Source organism: Myotis nattereri, assembly GCF_964212035.1.
Source record: "Myotis nattereri genome assembly, chromosome: 12".
Classification (NCBI taxonomy): Eukaryota; Metazoa; Chordata; class Mammalia; order Chiroptera; family Vespertilionidae; genus Myotis; species Myotis nattereri.
The window spans coordinates 25,931,009-25,947,706 of record NC_138087.1 but is presented as its reverse complement, the minus strand read 5'-3'; the positions used below and the strand labels follow the sequence as shown (position 1 = coordinate 25,947,706).

At 41.9% G+C, this 16,698-nt stretch overlaps 1 protein-coding gene across 1 annotated transcript in view; it reads left to right on the top strand.

Moving 5' to 3' along the window:
* The window catches only part of CCDC171 (coiled-coil domain containing 171), a 265,960-nt gene that overhangs the window by 129,343 nt on the left and 119,919 nt on the right, over nucleotides 1–16,698 (top strand). The window contains exon 21 of the mRNA XM_081103031.1: nucleotides 73–258. Within this exon, the coding sequence (XP_080959157.1) occupies nucleotides 73–258 (186 nt within the window). The remainder of the gene's footprint in view (nucleotides 1–72; nucleotides 259–16,698) is intronic.

The window sequence follows — 16,698 nt, the reverse complement described above, 5'->3', positions numbered from 1 at the left end:
AATACAGTTCTGAAGATTAAATGATACAAAATGCAGTTAATGCTGATAATTGATTTTTCCCCCTTATTTCAGAAATTGATCACCCATGAGAAGTTTGAAAGTGCATGTGAAGAACTGAATAATGCATTATTTCGGGAACAGCAGGCACAAATGCTATTGAATGAACAGGCACAGCAACTACAGGAGTTGAATTATAGACTTGAATTGCATTCCAGTGAGGAAGCTGACAAAAACCAAACTCTGGGAGAAGCGGTTAAGGTAGGAAAACATTCCTTGCATAATGGTCTGTTTCCTCTAAGCATGGGTCCTTGAGGGACTCATGTCTATCTCCTGAGCAGGGAACCGATCCCAAGATATGAAATTTTTATTCTCTAAGAGCTTATACAGATGGAATGAAACACGGTTCTGGGACTTCAATTCCACATGTATTGAAAAATGTAAAAGTAGGTTTTACTTGCTAGTTGAAAACAAAGTGGAGATTTTTCAGTAATAATATTCTTTATTTCATTTTTCTTTCTTGATTCTCCCCCCCACACCCTACTTAAAAACTTGTTTTACACCCTCCAGACCTTGAAACTCCACATACTTGTTGGATTTTAAAAGGTTCCAGGTCTAGGTCTCTGATTCTTATGTAAGAGCCAGCTTAGGGATAGAGAAGGTTTGCCTAGGAAGAGCTGTTCTCCCTCCCTGTCATCTATTTGTGGGAAAGGTCTCTAGAAGGGAAAATAAAATAGTTGTCATTAGAAAATTTCATTAATAGATTTAGGACTATGGTATTTGTTGGCAATGTTGGCCATCCTATCTAATAAAAGAGAAACATGGTAATTAGCGTACAACCGCTACCCTTCCCATTGGCTAATCAGCGAGATATGCAAATTAGCTGCCAGCCAAGATGGCGGCCGGCAGCCAGGCAGCTTGAAACTAACATGAGGCTTGCTTGCTTCAGTGAGGGAGGACTCCAACGTTCCCTGCCTGCCTTGCCGGCCTCTGAGCCTGCAGTTTAAGAAACACTGTAACAAATATAGAAGCTAAACAAAACCCCAGAAACCTGCTTTCAGCGAGCCGGGATCTCAGAGCTGGAGTTACACATTGTTTCGATTATAGAACCCAAACAAACCAGATACTTGTTTTCAGCAGCGGAGGCCTAAGAGCTGGAGCCAAGCCTCAAAGCTAAAGCTGGCCCAGAATAAAAAAAAAAAAGAAAAAAAGGAGCGGTTGGGAGCTTCTGTCACCTGCCAGCCTGAAAACAGCCCTCAGCCCCTCACCCAGACTGGCCAGGCACCCCAGTGGGGACCCCCACCCTGAAGGGTGTGTGACCAGCTGCAAACAGCCATCATCCCCTCACCCAGGCTGGCCAGGCACCCCAATGGGGACTCCCACCCTGATCCAGGACACCCTTCAGGTCAAACCAGCCAGCCCCACCCATGCACCAGGCCTCTATCCTATATAGTAAAAGGGTAATATGCCTCCCAGCACCAGGATCAGCGGAGTGGCGAGGCCTCCCATCACCGGGATCAGTGTGACAGGGGGCAGCGCCCAAACCCCCTGATCGCCCTGCGGCTCTGTGTGTGACAGGGTGCGGCGCCTCAACCCCCTGATCGGCCCTGCTCTGTGTGTGACAGGGTGCGGCGCCCCACCCCCCCCGCCCCCCATGGGCCCTGCTCTGTGTGTGACGGGTTAGAGCCATAACCTCCCCATCGGCCCTGCCCTGAGTGTGACAGTGGCGGTGCCCCAACCCCCTGATCGGCCCTGCTCTGTGGGTGATAGAGGGCGGCTCCCCAACCCCCTGATCGGCCCTGCCCTGAGTGTGACAGGGGGTGGTGCCCCAACTCTCCTATCGGCCCAACTCTGTGAGTGACAAGGGGGAGCTCCCCAACCCCCTGATTGACCCTGCTCTGTGCGTGACAGGGTACGGAGCCCCAACCCCCCTGATGGGCCCTGCTCTGTGCGTGACAGGGGGCAGCGCCCCAACCCCCTGATTGGCCTTGCTCTGTGCATGACAGGGTACGGAGCCCCAAGCCCCCTGATGGGTCCTGCTCTATGCATGACAGGAGGTGGCGCCGCAACCTCCCCATCAACCCTGCCTTGAGTGTGACAGGGGGCGGTGCCCCAACCCCCCAATCGGCCCTACCCTGAGCGTGACTGAGGGTGGCATCACAACCTCCCAATCTGCCCTGCTCTGGGCATGACAGGGGAAGGCGCCCCAACTCCCCAATCGGCCCTGCTCTGAGCCCGACCAGGGGCTGCACCTAGGGATTGGGCCTGCCCTCTGCCACCCAGGAGCAGGCCTAAGCCAGCAGGTCATTATCTCCCGAGGGGTCCCAGACTGCGAGAGAGCACAGGCCGGGCTGAGGGACCCTCCTCCCCCCCGAGTGCACAAATTTTTGTGCACAAGGCCTCCAGTATAATAGGATTCTAGTTTACGATTACAATACTTGTGGAGTTTTTGCTAGTGAGGTTATACACATTAGAATGGAACAACTAATTCCAGGAAAACCAACATGATATAATAAGCCTCTATATTAGGTATCATACCTAATACAGTAAGCAACTTGCTGGGGTCCAACCCCAGCAGGTCCAGGGGTCCCCAAAGGTGTGGACGGAGTCGGCGAAGAAGGAATGACACAGAGACAGTGTTCAGTTGATCAGCAGCCTAGCCAGGATCTCCAGCCAGGATCTCCAGCCAAGTTCTGGTCTGGATCTCCAGAGAGGTTCTGCTTAGGATCTCCAGCCAGGTTCTGTGTCCATGTTCTCTTGCTAGGTTCTCCAGGTTCTCCAGCCAGGTTTAGTCACCAGGTTCTAGTCAGGTTCTCTTGCCAATTTCTGTAGTCAGGTTCAGTCCAGGATCTTTTGCCATGTTCTCTCCAGCGAAGTTCTTCTGTCTCTAGGTTCTGTCTTCTAAGTTCTGTGTGTAGGTTCTGTCTTCTAAGTTCTGTCTTTGCTGTCTTGTTACATCTGTATTTATACCAGTTGATTCAATCCTATCAATCTCTATTACAAAGGTTAGGGCGTTTCTTATCTCCATTCCAAGGAGTAAAGATTATGTAGCTTAAGCATGATTGTTCGTAGTTCAAGTGATTAATTACCCGCCTGGCACTTAGTTGAGGGGTTTTATTCCCTCCCTAACTTCAGGGGAAAATCCCTACCTGGGGAAATCACCTTTCTCAGAGAGGAGACCTTGGTTAAAACACATAGTCCCAAGAATGTGAGCAAACATATTAAGAACAGTATGCCATATATGCCAGGTCCTTTGAAACAGCAAGGATGGACCGGCTCCCGGCAGCAACTCAGAGTTAGTATATAACATTATACTAATAATGTATATCCTAATAGCTCAATACTAATACTACTAATAAAATAGTCAAAATTTATTGAGAAGCTTCCTGTTTGTCAGGCACTGTGCTAAATACTTTATAAACAATTCTCTCATATAATCCTCACACAAACTCTGTGGGATTATTTTCATTTTGTAAATGAGAAAACTGAGGTATAAAGAAGTTACATAACTTGTACAACCATTAGTGGTAGACTGAGGGAGTCTGACTTCACATCTGCTTTCCTAACCACCACCTATGTGTATTATTGATTCATAGCATACATATGCCAGGCTCTGTGCTGTGGTCTCTACATGAATTATTTTACATCATTCTTAAGTTAGCTTGTGAAATAGGTACTATTATTCCCATAGATTTTTGATAAATTGAGAGAGATCTCAGTGGAGTTGATTAGGGTCTCCTGGCCTATAAATATTGAAACTGGGATTTAGTTTTTAGAAACATTAATTTAAAATTATTAACCTGATTTCTTATTATTGTAAATTTAGATTCATTCCCTTTTTTTCCCCTTGCTATTAGAAATATTTCTAAGATGAGCAACCCTGTAGCTAAACCTTTATTTACATAGCTATGATTATTTCCTCAGGGTAATTTCCTAGATGAGAATTACTAGGGCAAAAGCCACATATGTTTTAGTGTAAATATTATCATTTGGCCTTTGGCATTTTTTTACCAGTTATAATCTCTCCTAAGACGTATGAGAATTTCACTGTTTACTTAACTTGGCTATGACTATTTAAATTCCTCCCCCGCCCCAATTTGATCAATATGTTATTGTTACTCTTTGTATTTATTTGATTACTAATCAAGTTGAACATTTCTATAAGTAAATTGGTCATTGAACAACAGTTTTATGCTTCATGTTCCATTAATATCCTATCTAATAAAAGAGAAACATGGTAATTGGCATACGACCGCTACCGCTAATCAGGGAAATATGCAAATTAACTGCCAGCCAAGATGGCGGCTGGCAGCCAGGCAGCTTGAAACTAACATGAGGCTTGCTTGCTTCAGTGAGGGAGGACTCCAACGTTCCCCGCCTGCCGCTTCAGGCCTCTGAGCTGCAACTTTAAGCAACTATGTAACAAATATAGAAGCTAAACAAAACCCCAGAAACCTGTTTTAGTCCGCCGGGCTTCAGCCAGCAGGATCGCAACATTGTAAGCAAAGGCCAGAAACCTACTTTCAGCAGCGGAGGCCTAAGAGCTGGAGTCAAGCCTCAAAGCTAAAGCTGGCCCAGAATAAAAAAAAAAGAAAAGAAAAAAGGAGTGGTTGGGAGCTTCCATCACCCCCAGCCTGAAAATAGCCCTCAGCCCCTGACCCAGACTGGCCAGGCACCCCAGTTGGGACCCCCACCCTGATCCAGGACACCCTTCAGGGCAAACCAGCCGGCACCCACCCGTGCACCAGGCCTCTACCCTATATAGTAAAAGTGTAATATGCCTCCCAGCACCGGGATCAGCGGAGCGGCGAGGCCTCCCGGCACCAGGATCAGCGTGACAGGGGGCAGCGCCCAAACCCCCTGATCGCCCTGCGTCTCTGTGTGTGACAGGGGGCGGGGCCACAACCTCCCTATCCACCCTGCTCTGTTCGTGACAGGGGAAGGTGCCCCAACGCCCTGATCAGCCCTGCTCTGTGCCTGATGGGGGGAGCTCCCCAACCCCCTGATCGCCCTGCGGCTCTGTGTGTGACAGGGTGCGGCGCCCCAACTCCCCCTCCGCCCCTACGGGCCCTGCTCTGTGTGTGACGGGGTAGAGCCATACCTCCCTATCGGCCCTGCCCTGAGTGTGAGAGTGGCGGCGCCCCAACCCCCTGATGGGCCCTGCTCTGTGCGTGACAGGGGGCAGCGCCCCAACCCCCTGATCGGCCCTGCTCTGTGCATGACAGGGGGCGGCGTCCCATCTCCCCAATTGGCCCTGCTCTGAGCCCGACCAGGAGCTGCACCTATGGATTGGGCCTGCCCTCTGCCACCCGGGAGCAGGCCTAAGCCAGCAGGTTGTTATCTCCCGAGGGGTCCCAGATTGCGAGAGGGCACCGGCCGGGCTGAGGGACCCCCCTCCCGCACGAGTGCACAAATTTTTGTGCACCGGGCCTCTAGTATAGTATAATTAACCATGCTTTGAGTAAGCATATAACTGTGTCATATTGGAGTCTTTTCTCCTTGCAATAGCTTGTAGTTTGTGTTCAGTGATAGTATCTTCCTGCAGATAAAAAGCTGTATTAATTTCTTTAAAATGCCTGTAGCTTAAATATTGTTGTCAGGAGTGGAGAATTGTTTAATTACTACCTCTTAATTAGAAGTAGCAGGTGGTAATGTGAAAATGCTCTCTTGTGGGAGGCAGCATGATTCTGTAGAAAAAGCACTGGCCTTGGAACAAGTATGTCTGAAATCAAATCCCAGTTCTGTCACTTGGGCAAATAATTTAACCTTTCTGAACCTCAGTTTCCTCTTCTGCAAAATTAGAGATAATGATACTTAAGTTCCAGAAGTTTTATGATAATTAATTAAGATACTGTTTGAAAAGCAAGTATATGCTTGATAATATTCTTCTGTTTTTCAATAATACTTGAATGAATAGTATTTTTATGTGTCATTTTTCTTTAAAAAAAGTATATTGCTTGTTCTTCCTTATAAAAACAAAAATAAGATCATGAATAGGAGATATGGAAAACTACAGAAGGAAAAACAAAGTACTTATAACATAATTTGAAAACAACCACTTTTGACATTTGGGGTTTTGTTTTTAATCATTTGTGCTATATGTAATGGTTTTTATAAATCATACTTTGGACTTGATGCTCAAAATGGCCTTTCTTTATGATACTGCTAGATTTTGGATAAGACCCTTCTTGTATTAAGAGTAAAGGAGCCCAGCAGGTGTGGCTCAGTGGTTGAGTGTCAACCCATGAACCAGGAGGTCATGGTTCAATTCCCAGTCTGGGCACATGCCCGGGTTTTGGACTTGATACCCAGTAGGGGATATGCAGGAGGCAGCTGATCAGTGATTCTCTCTCATCACTGATGTTTCTATTTCTCTGATAATAATAATAATAATAATAATAATAATAATAATAATTAAATGAAATCTCCTAATAATAATAATAATAATAATAAAAGAGTAAAGGAAATCTCCAAATCCCAAGAATAAAAATATAAAAAGACCAACAAATCCCAATGAACGGGAATCAAAGTTAGCACTGTGAGCAGATGCTGGACTTGACCTGCTGGCAAATACCAAGTCCAATGCTGCAAGTAGGAGACCTAGCTTTGGGGCCCACCAGCTGATTTGGCCTTGAACCCGAGACTCCCATGTTAAGGAATTGCTTAATAACCTGAATGTTAGGTCAGTAGTGTCTAGACAGAAGCTAATGTAAATTTTTTTTTCTGGAAGAAAGCTTGCCTAATTTACTTCCTTCAGGAATCCCCTCAGACTAAAATCAGCCAAGTAACTGGCACATGAATAAATAGATATATTTATCGTATATTCATCCACATTGCTAACCTCTCTTATCAGTTTGAATAATATTTTATCTGTACTTTGTAGGGAATTCTAATTAGACCATAATATTATTTGTTCTATAGTGACAGTTTTGTCTCTCCTTTTCAAACCTTAACCCTTTAATTTTTTCCCTTTCTTTCTGCACTGGCTAGGATACAGTGCTGAGTATAAATGGAAACAATAGGTATCCTTGTCCTGTTACCAGTCTTAAAGAAAATCTTTCTAATATTTCTCCATCAACAAGGAAGTTTGCTACAGGTTTTTAGTTGATAATCATTATTGGGTTAAAGGAGTTATCTTCCTATATTATGCATTATTTAAAAAATCATGAATGAATGTTGGATGTAATAAAATACTTTTTGTGCCTCTTTTGAGATAATTATATAAATACTAGAGGCCCAGTGCACTAATTCATGCATGGGTGGGGTCTGGCTGGCCCACCCCAATGGGGACCCATCGGGCTGGCAGGGGGCAGGGCGGGTGGTTGGCCATCTGGCCCCGCCCAGATCAGGGTGTTGGGGGCTGATTGGGGGCCGGGCCAGCCAGGCAGATCAGGGCCTAGATCACGCTGGTTGGCTGCCGCAGTGCATCTCATAGACACTGGTCGTTCTGCTGGATTTTTATATATATAGATTAGAGGCCTGGTGCACAAAAATTTGTGCATTGGGGGTGGGGGGGGCGTCCCTCAGCCCAGCCTGTGCCCTCTCTCAGTCTGGGACCCCTCAGGGGATGACCACTTGCTGGCTGAGGCCTGCTCCCTGGGGGCATTGGGCCTAAGATGGCAATCAGACATCCCTCTGGCAGCCTGGCAGCCCTCCAGAGATGTCCACTTGCCAGCGGGGAGCAGACCTAAGCTGCAGTCAGACATCCTTAGCGCTGCTGAGGAGGCAGGAGAGGCTCCCACCACCACCGCTGTACTGACAGCCATCAGCCTGGCTTGTGGCCGAGCAGAGCTCCCCATGTGGGAGCACATTGACCACCAGAGGGAAGCTCCTGCATTGAGCATCTGCCCCCTGGTGGTCAGTGTGTGTCATAGTGACCAGTCATTCCCAGTCTTTCTGCTGTTAGGGTCAGCTTGCATATTACCCTTTCACTATATAGGATAGAGGCCTGGTGTATGGGTGGGGGCCAGCTGGTTTGCCCTGAATGGTGTCCTGGATCAGGGTGGAGGTCCCCACTGGGGTGCCTGGCAAGGCTGGATGAGGGGCTGATGGCTGTTTTCAGGCTTCCTGCACCCCCTTCAGGTGGGGGGGGGGGTCCCCACTGGGGTGCCTGGCCAGCCTGGATGAGGGGCTGAGGGCTGTTTTCAGGCAGGCCAAGCCTGCAACTGAAGCTCCCAGTCTCTCCTTTTTTTTCTTTTTCTTTTTTTTATTCTGGGATTTATTTACCTTCTGTAATTGAAACTTTGTTGCGTCTCCAGCTCCGAGGCTGGCTGGCTGAAAGCAGGTATCTGGGGTTTGTTTAGCTTCTATAATTGCAACATTGTTGCTTAGACTGGAGCTCAGAGCCTGGCTGCGGCAGGCGGGGAACCTTGGCTTCCTCCATCACTGGAGCAAGCAAGCCTCATGTTCGCTTCAGCTGCCTGGCTGCCTGCTGCCATCTTTGTTGGCAGTTAATTTGCATATCGCCCTGATTAGCCAATGGGAAGTGTAGTGGAGGTATGTTTGTCTATTATTAGATAGGATTTTTCTCTTACTATGTTAGCATGTTGAATTATATCAGGGATTGGCAACTAAGTCCCATGGCTTGTATTTGTATGGCCTGTGAGCTAAGGATGGTTTTTACATGTTTAAAGGACCATAAAAAATAAACAAATAAACAAACCAAAGAAGAATATGTGACAGAGAATATATGTGACATACAAAGTTTTTCTTATCTAAAATATGCTGACTCATGTAATACTAGTACATTATTCAGTATTGTAATATTAGGCCAGCCTTACATTCCTGAAATAAACCCAGATTAGTTGTGATGATTTACAAAAATACAATTGTTGCACTGAATTTGTTAATTTTTCACTTAAGATTTTAAAATTTATGTTCCTAGTCATGATTATCTTTTAATTTCTCTCTCTCATGATATCCTCGTCAGTTTTTGGTTATCAAATTTTGCTAATGTGACATGACTTCCCTTCTCACTCTGAACACATGCATTTTGGAGTATTCAGCCAAGCTTAAAACAAATTGAGCAAAATGCTCAGATAATATAAATAAAAAGGATATTCAAAATCAAACAAGAGAGAGCTGAAGTGTAAATAGCTCACTGAGGTGTGCAATCCCAACTAGAGGCTAGAGTTGATTATCATAACATTAGGGAAATGTGGGCTTCAACCCCTCTCTTCTCTGCACTAGGAAAGAGCTACCTGTATGAAGCTAGGAGTCAGAAAGGGCTGCCCGACTGTGAAATGGGGCCTAGAATGTCACTGCCTGCCAGCTACAGGGGAATTTGATGTCTACTATGGACATTGGGTAGGAAAAAGAATTTGGAACCCCAGGCCTGTGCCACATAAGAAAGTACTTTATGTTACTTCTAGTCCAAGGACTGTTCAGTTGAGAATTATCTTCAAAATGGTCCAACCCTTGTAGAACCAGCGTGACCTCGTAGAAGTAAATTTAAAATATTCAGTAGGGATGCTTCAGAGAACACACTAGAGACTTTAATGGGAAATTCAGTATCACAAAGCACGTAAAGAAATGACTTTTACATCAGATGAGAAAATTTGCACTCAGGTGGTAGGATTGCTATTTAAAATGTTGAAAGGTAGTTTAAAAGATATTTTAAAAATAATGTTTTTAAATGTTCTGAGAAATAAGCTATGAATAGAAATTTTAAGACAAGAAATGAAAATCATCATTGAAATGAAAAACTCAGTGAATGGTTTGAATATTGGGTAGATATAGATGGAAAGATATCAGTGGATTGGAAGATAGATGAGGAAATCACTTAGAATGCTCTGCAGAGGGTCAGAGTGATGGGTAATAGGAAGTTAATAGAAAAGAAAAAGAGAATGAGATTTATTTAATAAAAGTGAAAATAGAATAATTTGTAATAAACGTTCAGAAACAGAATCAGAGTAAGTCAATATTTTGAGCAAGAATGACTAAAATTTTTATAGATTTAAAGACAGAGTAACTTCTCAGATTAAAGGAACCCATTGTATTGTGAGCAGTATAAATAAAAACAAATATACACATTAATACATAGTAATAAGACTATAGGATGACAGAGACAAAGATAAAATCTTTAAGTCTATGGGTTTAGGAAAGATAAGGTCATTCTATTGTTGATCCTGAATTAATGGAATTAGTTTAATAGTTATAAAATTCCCTAAGAACTCTAACTGTAGCTCCTGCCTTCTAAGTATGTTCTCTTCACTGACTTAGAGTTCTTAGTTATAGCACACCTCTCTATTCTTGGTAACTATAGACAAATGAATATGGAAAATGTAGTATGGAAAGAAGTGGAATAAGCCAAAGATTTCTTTGTTTTTCTTCCCTCCCCCCCACTCCCACTCCACCAAACTATTCTTGAGGTATTTTATGTTGTTGGCCTGGCCTATAATATCGTTAGTACTACTGGACCTCTGAGGCAGTTTTGTTAGGCAACAATATTTTATATGCTGTACAGTAGTTCAGAAGAAAACAAAAGCTACATCAATGTATTTTTTTTCTTGATTTCAAGTAAGCTTGGACTTAAATTTAGTAACTAATAAGACTAACCATTTTATCTTGGATCCTGCCTTACATATTTTTATGCTTTACTAGTATATACCTCATATTCTGTTTGGTAGTGGACACTCCATGTTAACGGAGTAGGTGAAAGAGTTACTTTAATGAGGGAATCAACCTGTGGGTAAAATACTTGTAGGAGCTAATGTATACATTTGTTCCTTAGAATGGGTTGCTGCTATAACCAATACATAAAGTCTGAGGCAGTGTCTCAGAGATCAGGCAGTTTGTGGTGAGGAAACATATCAGGGGTGGAAAGATGGAAATTCATGTTAAGCTATGGCAAAAAATTTGATAAAACTGTACTTGTGGTAACTTAGGACTACTGATCCTATAGTTCTAGGGGAAGTAGTTGGAAAGAATTGATTATACTATCTGTTAGCTTTGACATTTTGCTTTGAACAAGGTCTTACAAGAAAGATGAACCCAGGAAAGAATTTGTTGGCTTGTGAACATAAGTAAAAGGGAAGAGAGAGAGAGAGATAATCTAGAAATCTGAAGCCTAGAAAGAGTCCATTATGTCTCATAATCATAGCAAAGAACAAATTAGGGATATAGTTCTCTTATTCTAACCAGTTTTCTCAGTTGTCCTCAAGGTAACCACCATGTCTGTGTATTTGTAAACAGGGAAACTAGTAGTGAGTATGATCTCCAAGAAAAAACGTTAGTGTATTTATTGGCACATGGCACTGACTGGAAGCAAACAGATTAAAGCCTACCAACTTTTTGAGACAGTTGTGTTGCACAAGAAACCGAGAGTCTGGAATATTACAGACTCCTCCTCTCTGAGCCTTAAACAAGCTTTAAATGATCTATCTATCATGTTAATTGATGCACAAGACTCCGTACTGTAAATGGCACCATTTATTTGTTTGTCCATTTGCTGATGGGCATTAGGTTTGTGTTATTTAAAAAATATTTTAGATTAGAGTAAGGAGGAACTGAAGGACTTGTCTGAAATGATATTGCTTCTATGAATACAGATTTGTATAATTTTGCTATCTCTCTAGCAAGTTTGACATTAAGAATGACAATCATTTAGGTTTAGAATAAAGTGATAGTTATGTTTGTTTTGTATTTTTCCTGGGAAAAGTTAGGTATCAAATTCTGATAACTTTTAATCACATCTGAAACATACTTGGTGTGCTGATCATTTATAGAAAAATTTAAAATATATTTATAGGATCACTTGATAAAACAAAGAATCCTATATAATAAAGAGGTAATATGCAAATTAACCCTCACACCCTCACAAGATGGCTGTCTGTGACCAAGCCAGCAGGGGGGTTAGTGAGGGATAACCAAACGAGTGAACAGCAGGCTGCATGGGGCGACCAGGCCTGCAGGGGGGTTAGTGAGTGATGACCAAACGACTGAACAGCAGGCTGCGTGGGGCAACCGGGCCAGCAGGGGGCCATGAGAGGCGACCAGGCCAGTGGGGGTGTGCAGTTGGGGGTGACCAGGCCAGCAGGGGAGGCAGTGAGGGGCGACTAGGCCAGCAGGGGGGCAGTTGGGGGTGACCTGTCTGGCAGCAGGCAGCAGTTAGGGGCAACAGCAACCAGGCCGGCAGGGGGGCCAGTTAGGGGCAATTAGGTTGGCATGCAGAGGCAGTGAGGGGTGATCAGGCCTGCAGGGGAGGCAGTTAGGGGCAACCAGGCAGGCAGGCAGTTTAGCGATTAGGAACCAGTGGTCCAGGATTGTGAGAGAGACCCCAGATTGGAGAGGGTGCAGGCTGGGCTGAGGGGACCCCCCCTCCCCCCATGCACGATTTTTGTGCACCAGGCCTCTAGTCTTTCTATAAAGTTATAAAACCACCTCCTGATTTACCTTTCTTCAAAAATAAACTGTGTGGGAACTATGGTATTTGGTTTTGTGGGGATATAGTGAATTTAATTAAAAGGACTACATACATCTTAGTGGTTAGTGGGATTTTTGATACAATAATGGATGAGAGTTTCTGAAACTAGTACAAAATCTTAAATTCTATGAATTGTCACAATTTTGTAATTCTGCCCATGAAAATCCTAGACATTGGTTGAGTGAGAATGACTTATGGAAAAAATCAAGGATTTATTCACAACAAGTCTCCCAGATAGTTTGTCTAACTCTGATCCAGCTTTTATTCACATGCCTTTTTCATCATCATTTCTGTCATCTGTTTACTTCTATCCCATCGAGCTGCAGCAGCCTCTAAGGGTCTCAAAGACTCATGCCTCCTCTTAGCACCCTGTATCATTCCTCACCTTTTGTAGCTGCTTTGGCTTTTTATTGCTTTTGTCTTAATTTGAATAGAAAATGACCTCTGTGCTTTATTATTTTTTAGTCTCAAAACGTAATTACATATGAATGAGAAAGAGGAAGCAAGAAGAAAAAGGAGTATGTTTTTCAAATTTCAAATGGAATAATTTGAAAAGATTTTTTGGAGTCATAGTAACTGTGCAAAGGGTCACATTTCATGAATATTTACCTTCTTTTTATTTAAAAAAATGCCATAACCTTTATATTATTAATAAAATTATTAGCCAAACTCTGAGGGTATATGAATGTTGCAGTGAAGTCATTTAATAATTTTGAATAACAGCTGTATTTTTTCTAGTAAACTTTTAAAAATTCATTGACTTTAAAAAATTTAAACCATTTTTAGTTGATAAACCCTGATTATAATAATAATTAAAATTTATCACATAACCCATTTTCATAAAGTAGGATTATTAACATCATTACTTAATTTAAGCCTTATCATTTTTTACTTTAATCACATATATTTTTATCTTCCTAATGACTTATACCATTGAGACCTTTAAAGTAGTCAATTATATTTCAAGGTCAGAGAAAAAAAGAATTAAGAAAACAACAGCTCTCACATCATTAAAAAAATAGTAATTTAACAGACCAAGATTTAAGCTAGAAGCTAAAGGCTTCATAAAAAGTTATTTCCATTTGTTAGACTGAACAACAGAAAAATATATAATAAAATAAAAGAATATCTTTTCCTTTTAAACTTATGACATAATTCCCCCCCCCCCCCAAATTACTTACGTTCTCATAAGTAATTTTAAAATACCTTTTTCCATGTTTAAATTTGTTCTCAGTGAGTAGTAATCTGAGATTAGAATTATGTTTCTTAATTGAGTACTAGCTTTGGGTTAGATGATATTTTAAGTACTACTTAAAATATATATATATACTGCTATAGTATTTTGAAGCATACAGTTCAACTTTGTCTAAACATTTTTATAAACATTATTTTTTTTTTTAAATTAAACATGCTCACAGTAAGAACAATTTTAAACATACAGGAAAAAAAGGAAAAACAACACCACACACACACACAAAAAAACAAACAAACAAAAAAGTGTATATAATCCCATTATCACCCATATAAAAACATTATTAAGATTTTGGCAAATATAAATGGAAGTGTGCTATATATATAGTTTTACATCCTGTTTTTTTTTGTATAGAGTGGTGTGATTTACTTTTACATTTGCATCGTTCTAGCATTTATTAGACTGTTGGTTGAAATAGGGAAATCCATCAGGCTAACAGTATAATCTAGACCAGAGATGATGGTGGCTTAGACCAGGGTGGTAGGAGTAAAGAATGGTGAAATTCTGGATATATTTGCTTTGTGAAGGTTAAACATAAGGAATTGCTAATTTTATTAGATGTGAAGTGTGAAAGATGAATCAAGGATGATCCTTAGCAACTGGGAGAATGGGATTGACATTTATTAAAAATACTAGTGGCCTGGTGCATGAAATTCGTGCACATTAAAAGGTAATTAGTTAGAGAAAATATTTTAATATTGCTATTTTCCCTTTCTCTGTAATAGAAGTGTTAGAGATGAAAGAAAATTAGTAAAATGTATATGAAAATCTTCCTCCTGTCAGAGCCTGGGGCATGCCGTGGGACCCAGAGTCAAGTCCCCGCCCACCTGTGTGCACCTCGAAATTGTGTGAGACCCAGACCCCACTGGCCCCAACCCCATTGGGGAAGATCCAGACCTGGCCGGCCCCACCCCTGTCAAGCCCTGCTGGGCAGGGGGCACAGCCTCAGGTACCCCGGCCTGGCGCCAGGCAGGGGGCACAGCCTCAAGTCCCCCGTCAAGCCCGGCCTGGTTGAGGGTGCAGCATTCTCAGGGCCCCCATCAAGTCCTGCTGGGTTGGGGGGTGCAGCTTCAGGTCTCCCGGCGCATCCTCAGGTCCCCTGGCCTGATGTCGGGGATGGGGGCGTGGCCTGAGGTTCCCCCGTCAAGCCCCGCCAGGTGGGGGCATGGCCTGAGGTCCCCCGTCAAGCCCCACCTAGCATGGGGAACAGCCTCAGGTCCCCTGCCCTGCCCTGACACCACGCAGCCTGACATCCCTGCTGATTGCTCATTATGGCTCGTTACAGGAACTCGTCTCCACTGTGGGTGCAGCTATCTTGTGATGGTGTGACGGAGTGAGGGTCAATTTGCATATCACCTCTTTATTATATAGGATTTAAACACCTTGTTGTAGTGAACCATGCAATATTCCATTTTATGAATGTGCTGAAATGTATTTAACTATTTTACTGTTGTTGGGATTCAAACTGTTCATTTTTTACTATTAAAATTTAGATGAGCATCTTATAATTAACTACATAGCTGCTTATATTCTCAGGGAAGAGCTCAAGAAACAGACTTATTGGTTCAAAAATATAGTTTAAGTGGTATGTGTGTGTATGTGTGTGTGTGTTTTAAGGGTATGCATATTTATTTAGATTGGTGCTTACATCTGAAAGGGTGTATAAGAGCACCTGCTTGTCCCCATTCTCGTCAGCATCAGATATCATTAGGCATTATCATTAAGATATCAATAACAGCAAATCAAAACCAAGAACATTTGTCAGTGTGACAGATACTGTTTTGTTTTGCACGGAGCATAAAAAGGAACTATGAATTCCCCCCACACAGGTGTTTTTTATTCAAATAATTTTATGTAAACTTAATTTGCTATTTGTAGTGTAGTTTCAGAGAAGAGGGAGCACTAACATTTCTGAGCATACACTTTTGTTAGACACATTATAAGGCACTTCATATCATTTTATTTAAGTTTCAACATTTTAAGAAATAAGTATTATTGCTTACATCATGTAGATTAAGAAACAAAAATAATTGCAAAGAACTTGACAATATACACGATCAAGTTGCTTTATATAAAAGCCAAATACATTTAATATCGATTAAAAGGCCTTTCTTTGGGCCCTTAATACCTTTAAAAAGTATTATTGTTGAAAATTGTAATATTAACATATCACAGGAGGAAATTTCCATTTTATATTTAAGAAAAGTAAATTGCATCACACCTATTTAAAAGGAAAGTTAATAGGTGCTATATGTTTTCTTTGTGTATTGTAACAATATTTTCATGATAGAGTAAAAAAATTAAGCATCTTATATTTTAGAACAGATATTAGTACTTCTAGACTTGAAAATATGCATGTTTCTATTACCTGTCATATGTTGCCCACTTTAAGAAAACACAATAGCAATGAATCTGATTTTCTTTTATCAAGCCACTTAATCATATTCTGAATTATTCAGGCTACAAAGTAGAGAAAATTCTTTTCTGAGCTTCACAAAAAGAAATTGTACAATTTATTATCAGAATTTTCATATTATTATATAAAAATCACATTGATTTTCCAGTTTTATATTGTATTCACATATACACAGCAGGTCCTCAAATAAAATCATTTTGTTCGATGTTTCATTATAATGTTGATGAAGTGCCATAGGAATTTAACTCTTATTTATATCAATTAGCCTGCAGTAAAATTTATTTTAATATACTTCACTTAAAGTAGCAGAACCTATGGATGAAATTAAATGGACTTACTGTATACACAGATACGGATACATATATGGACACACTTAGTTATATGTATACACATACTATATGGTAGTGTACTTTTTATATAAATAAATTACATATATTTCATTTATGTTTATATCATAATATTAAAAGGCCGAGAGGCGTCACGACCGAAAAGACCAAATGACCGGTCACCATGAGGTGCATGGAGCACCTCTTGGCCCTCCCCCATGGCCCACAGGCTCTGATCGCAGCAAGGCTTGTGGCTGGCGGGCAGGTGGGCGCGGTGAGGCGG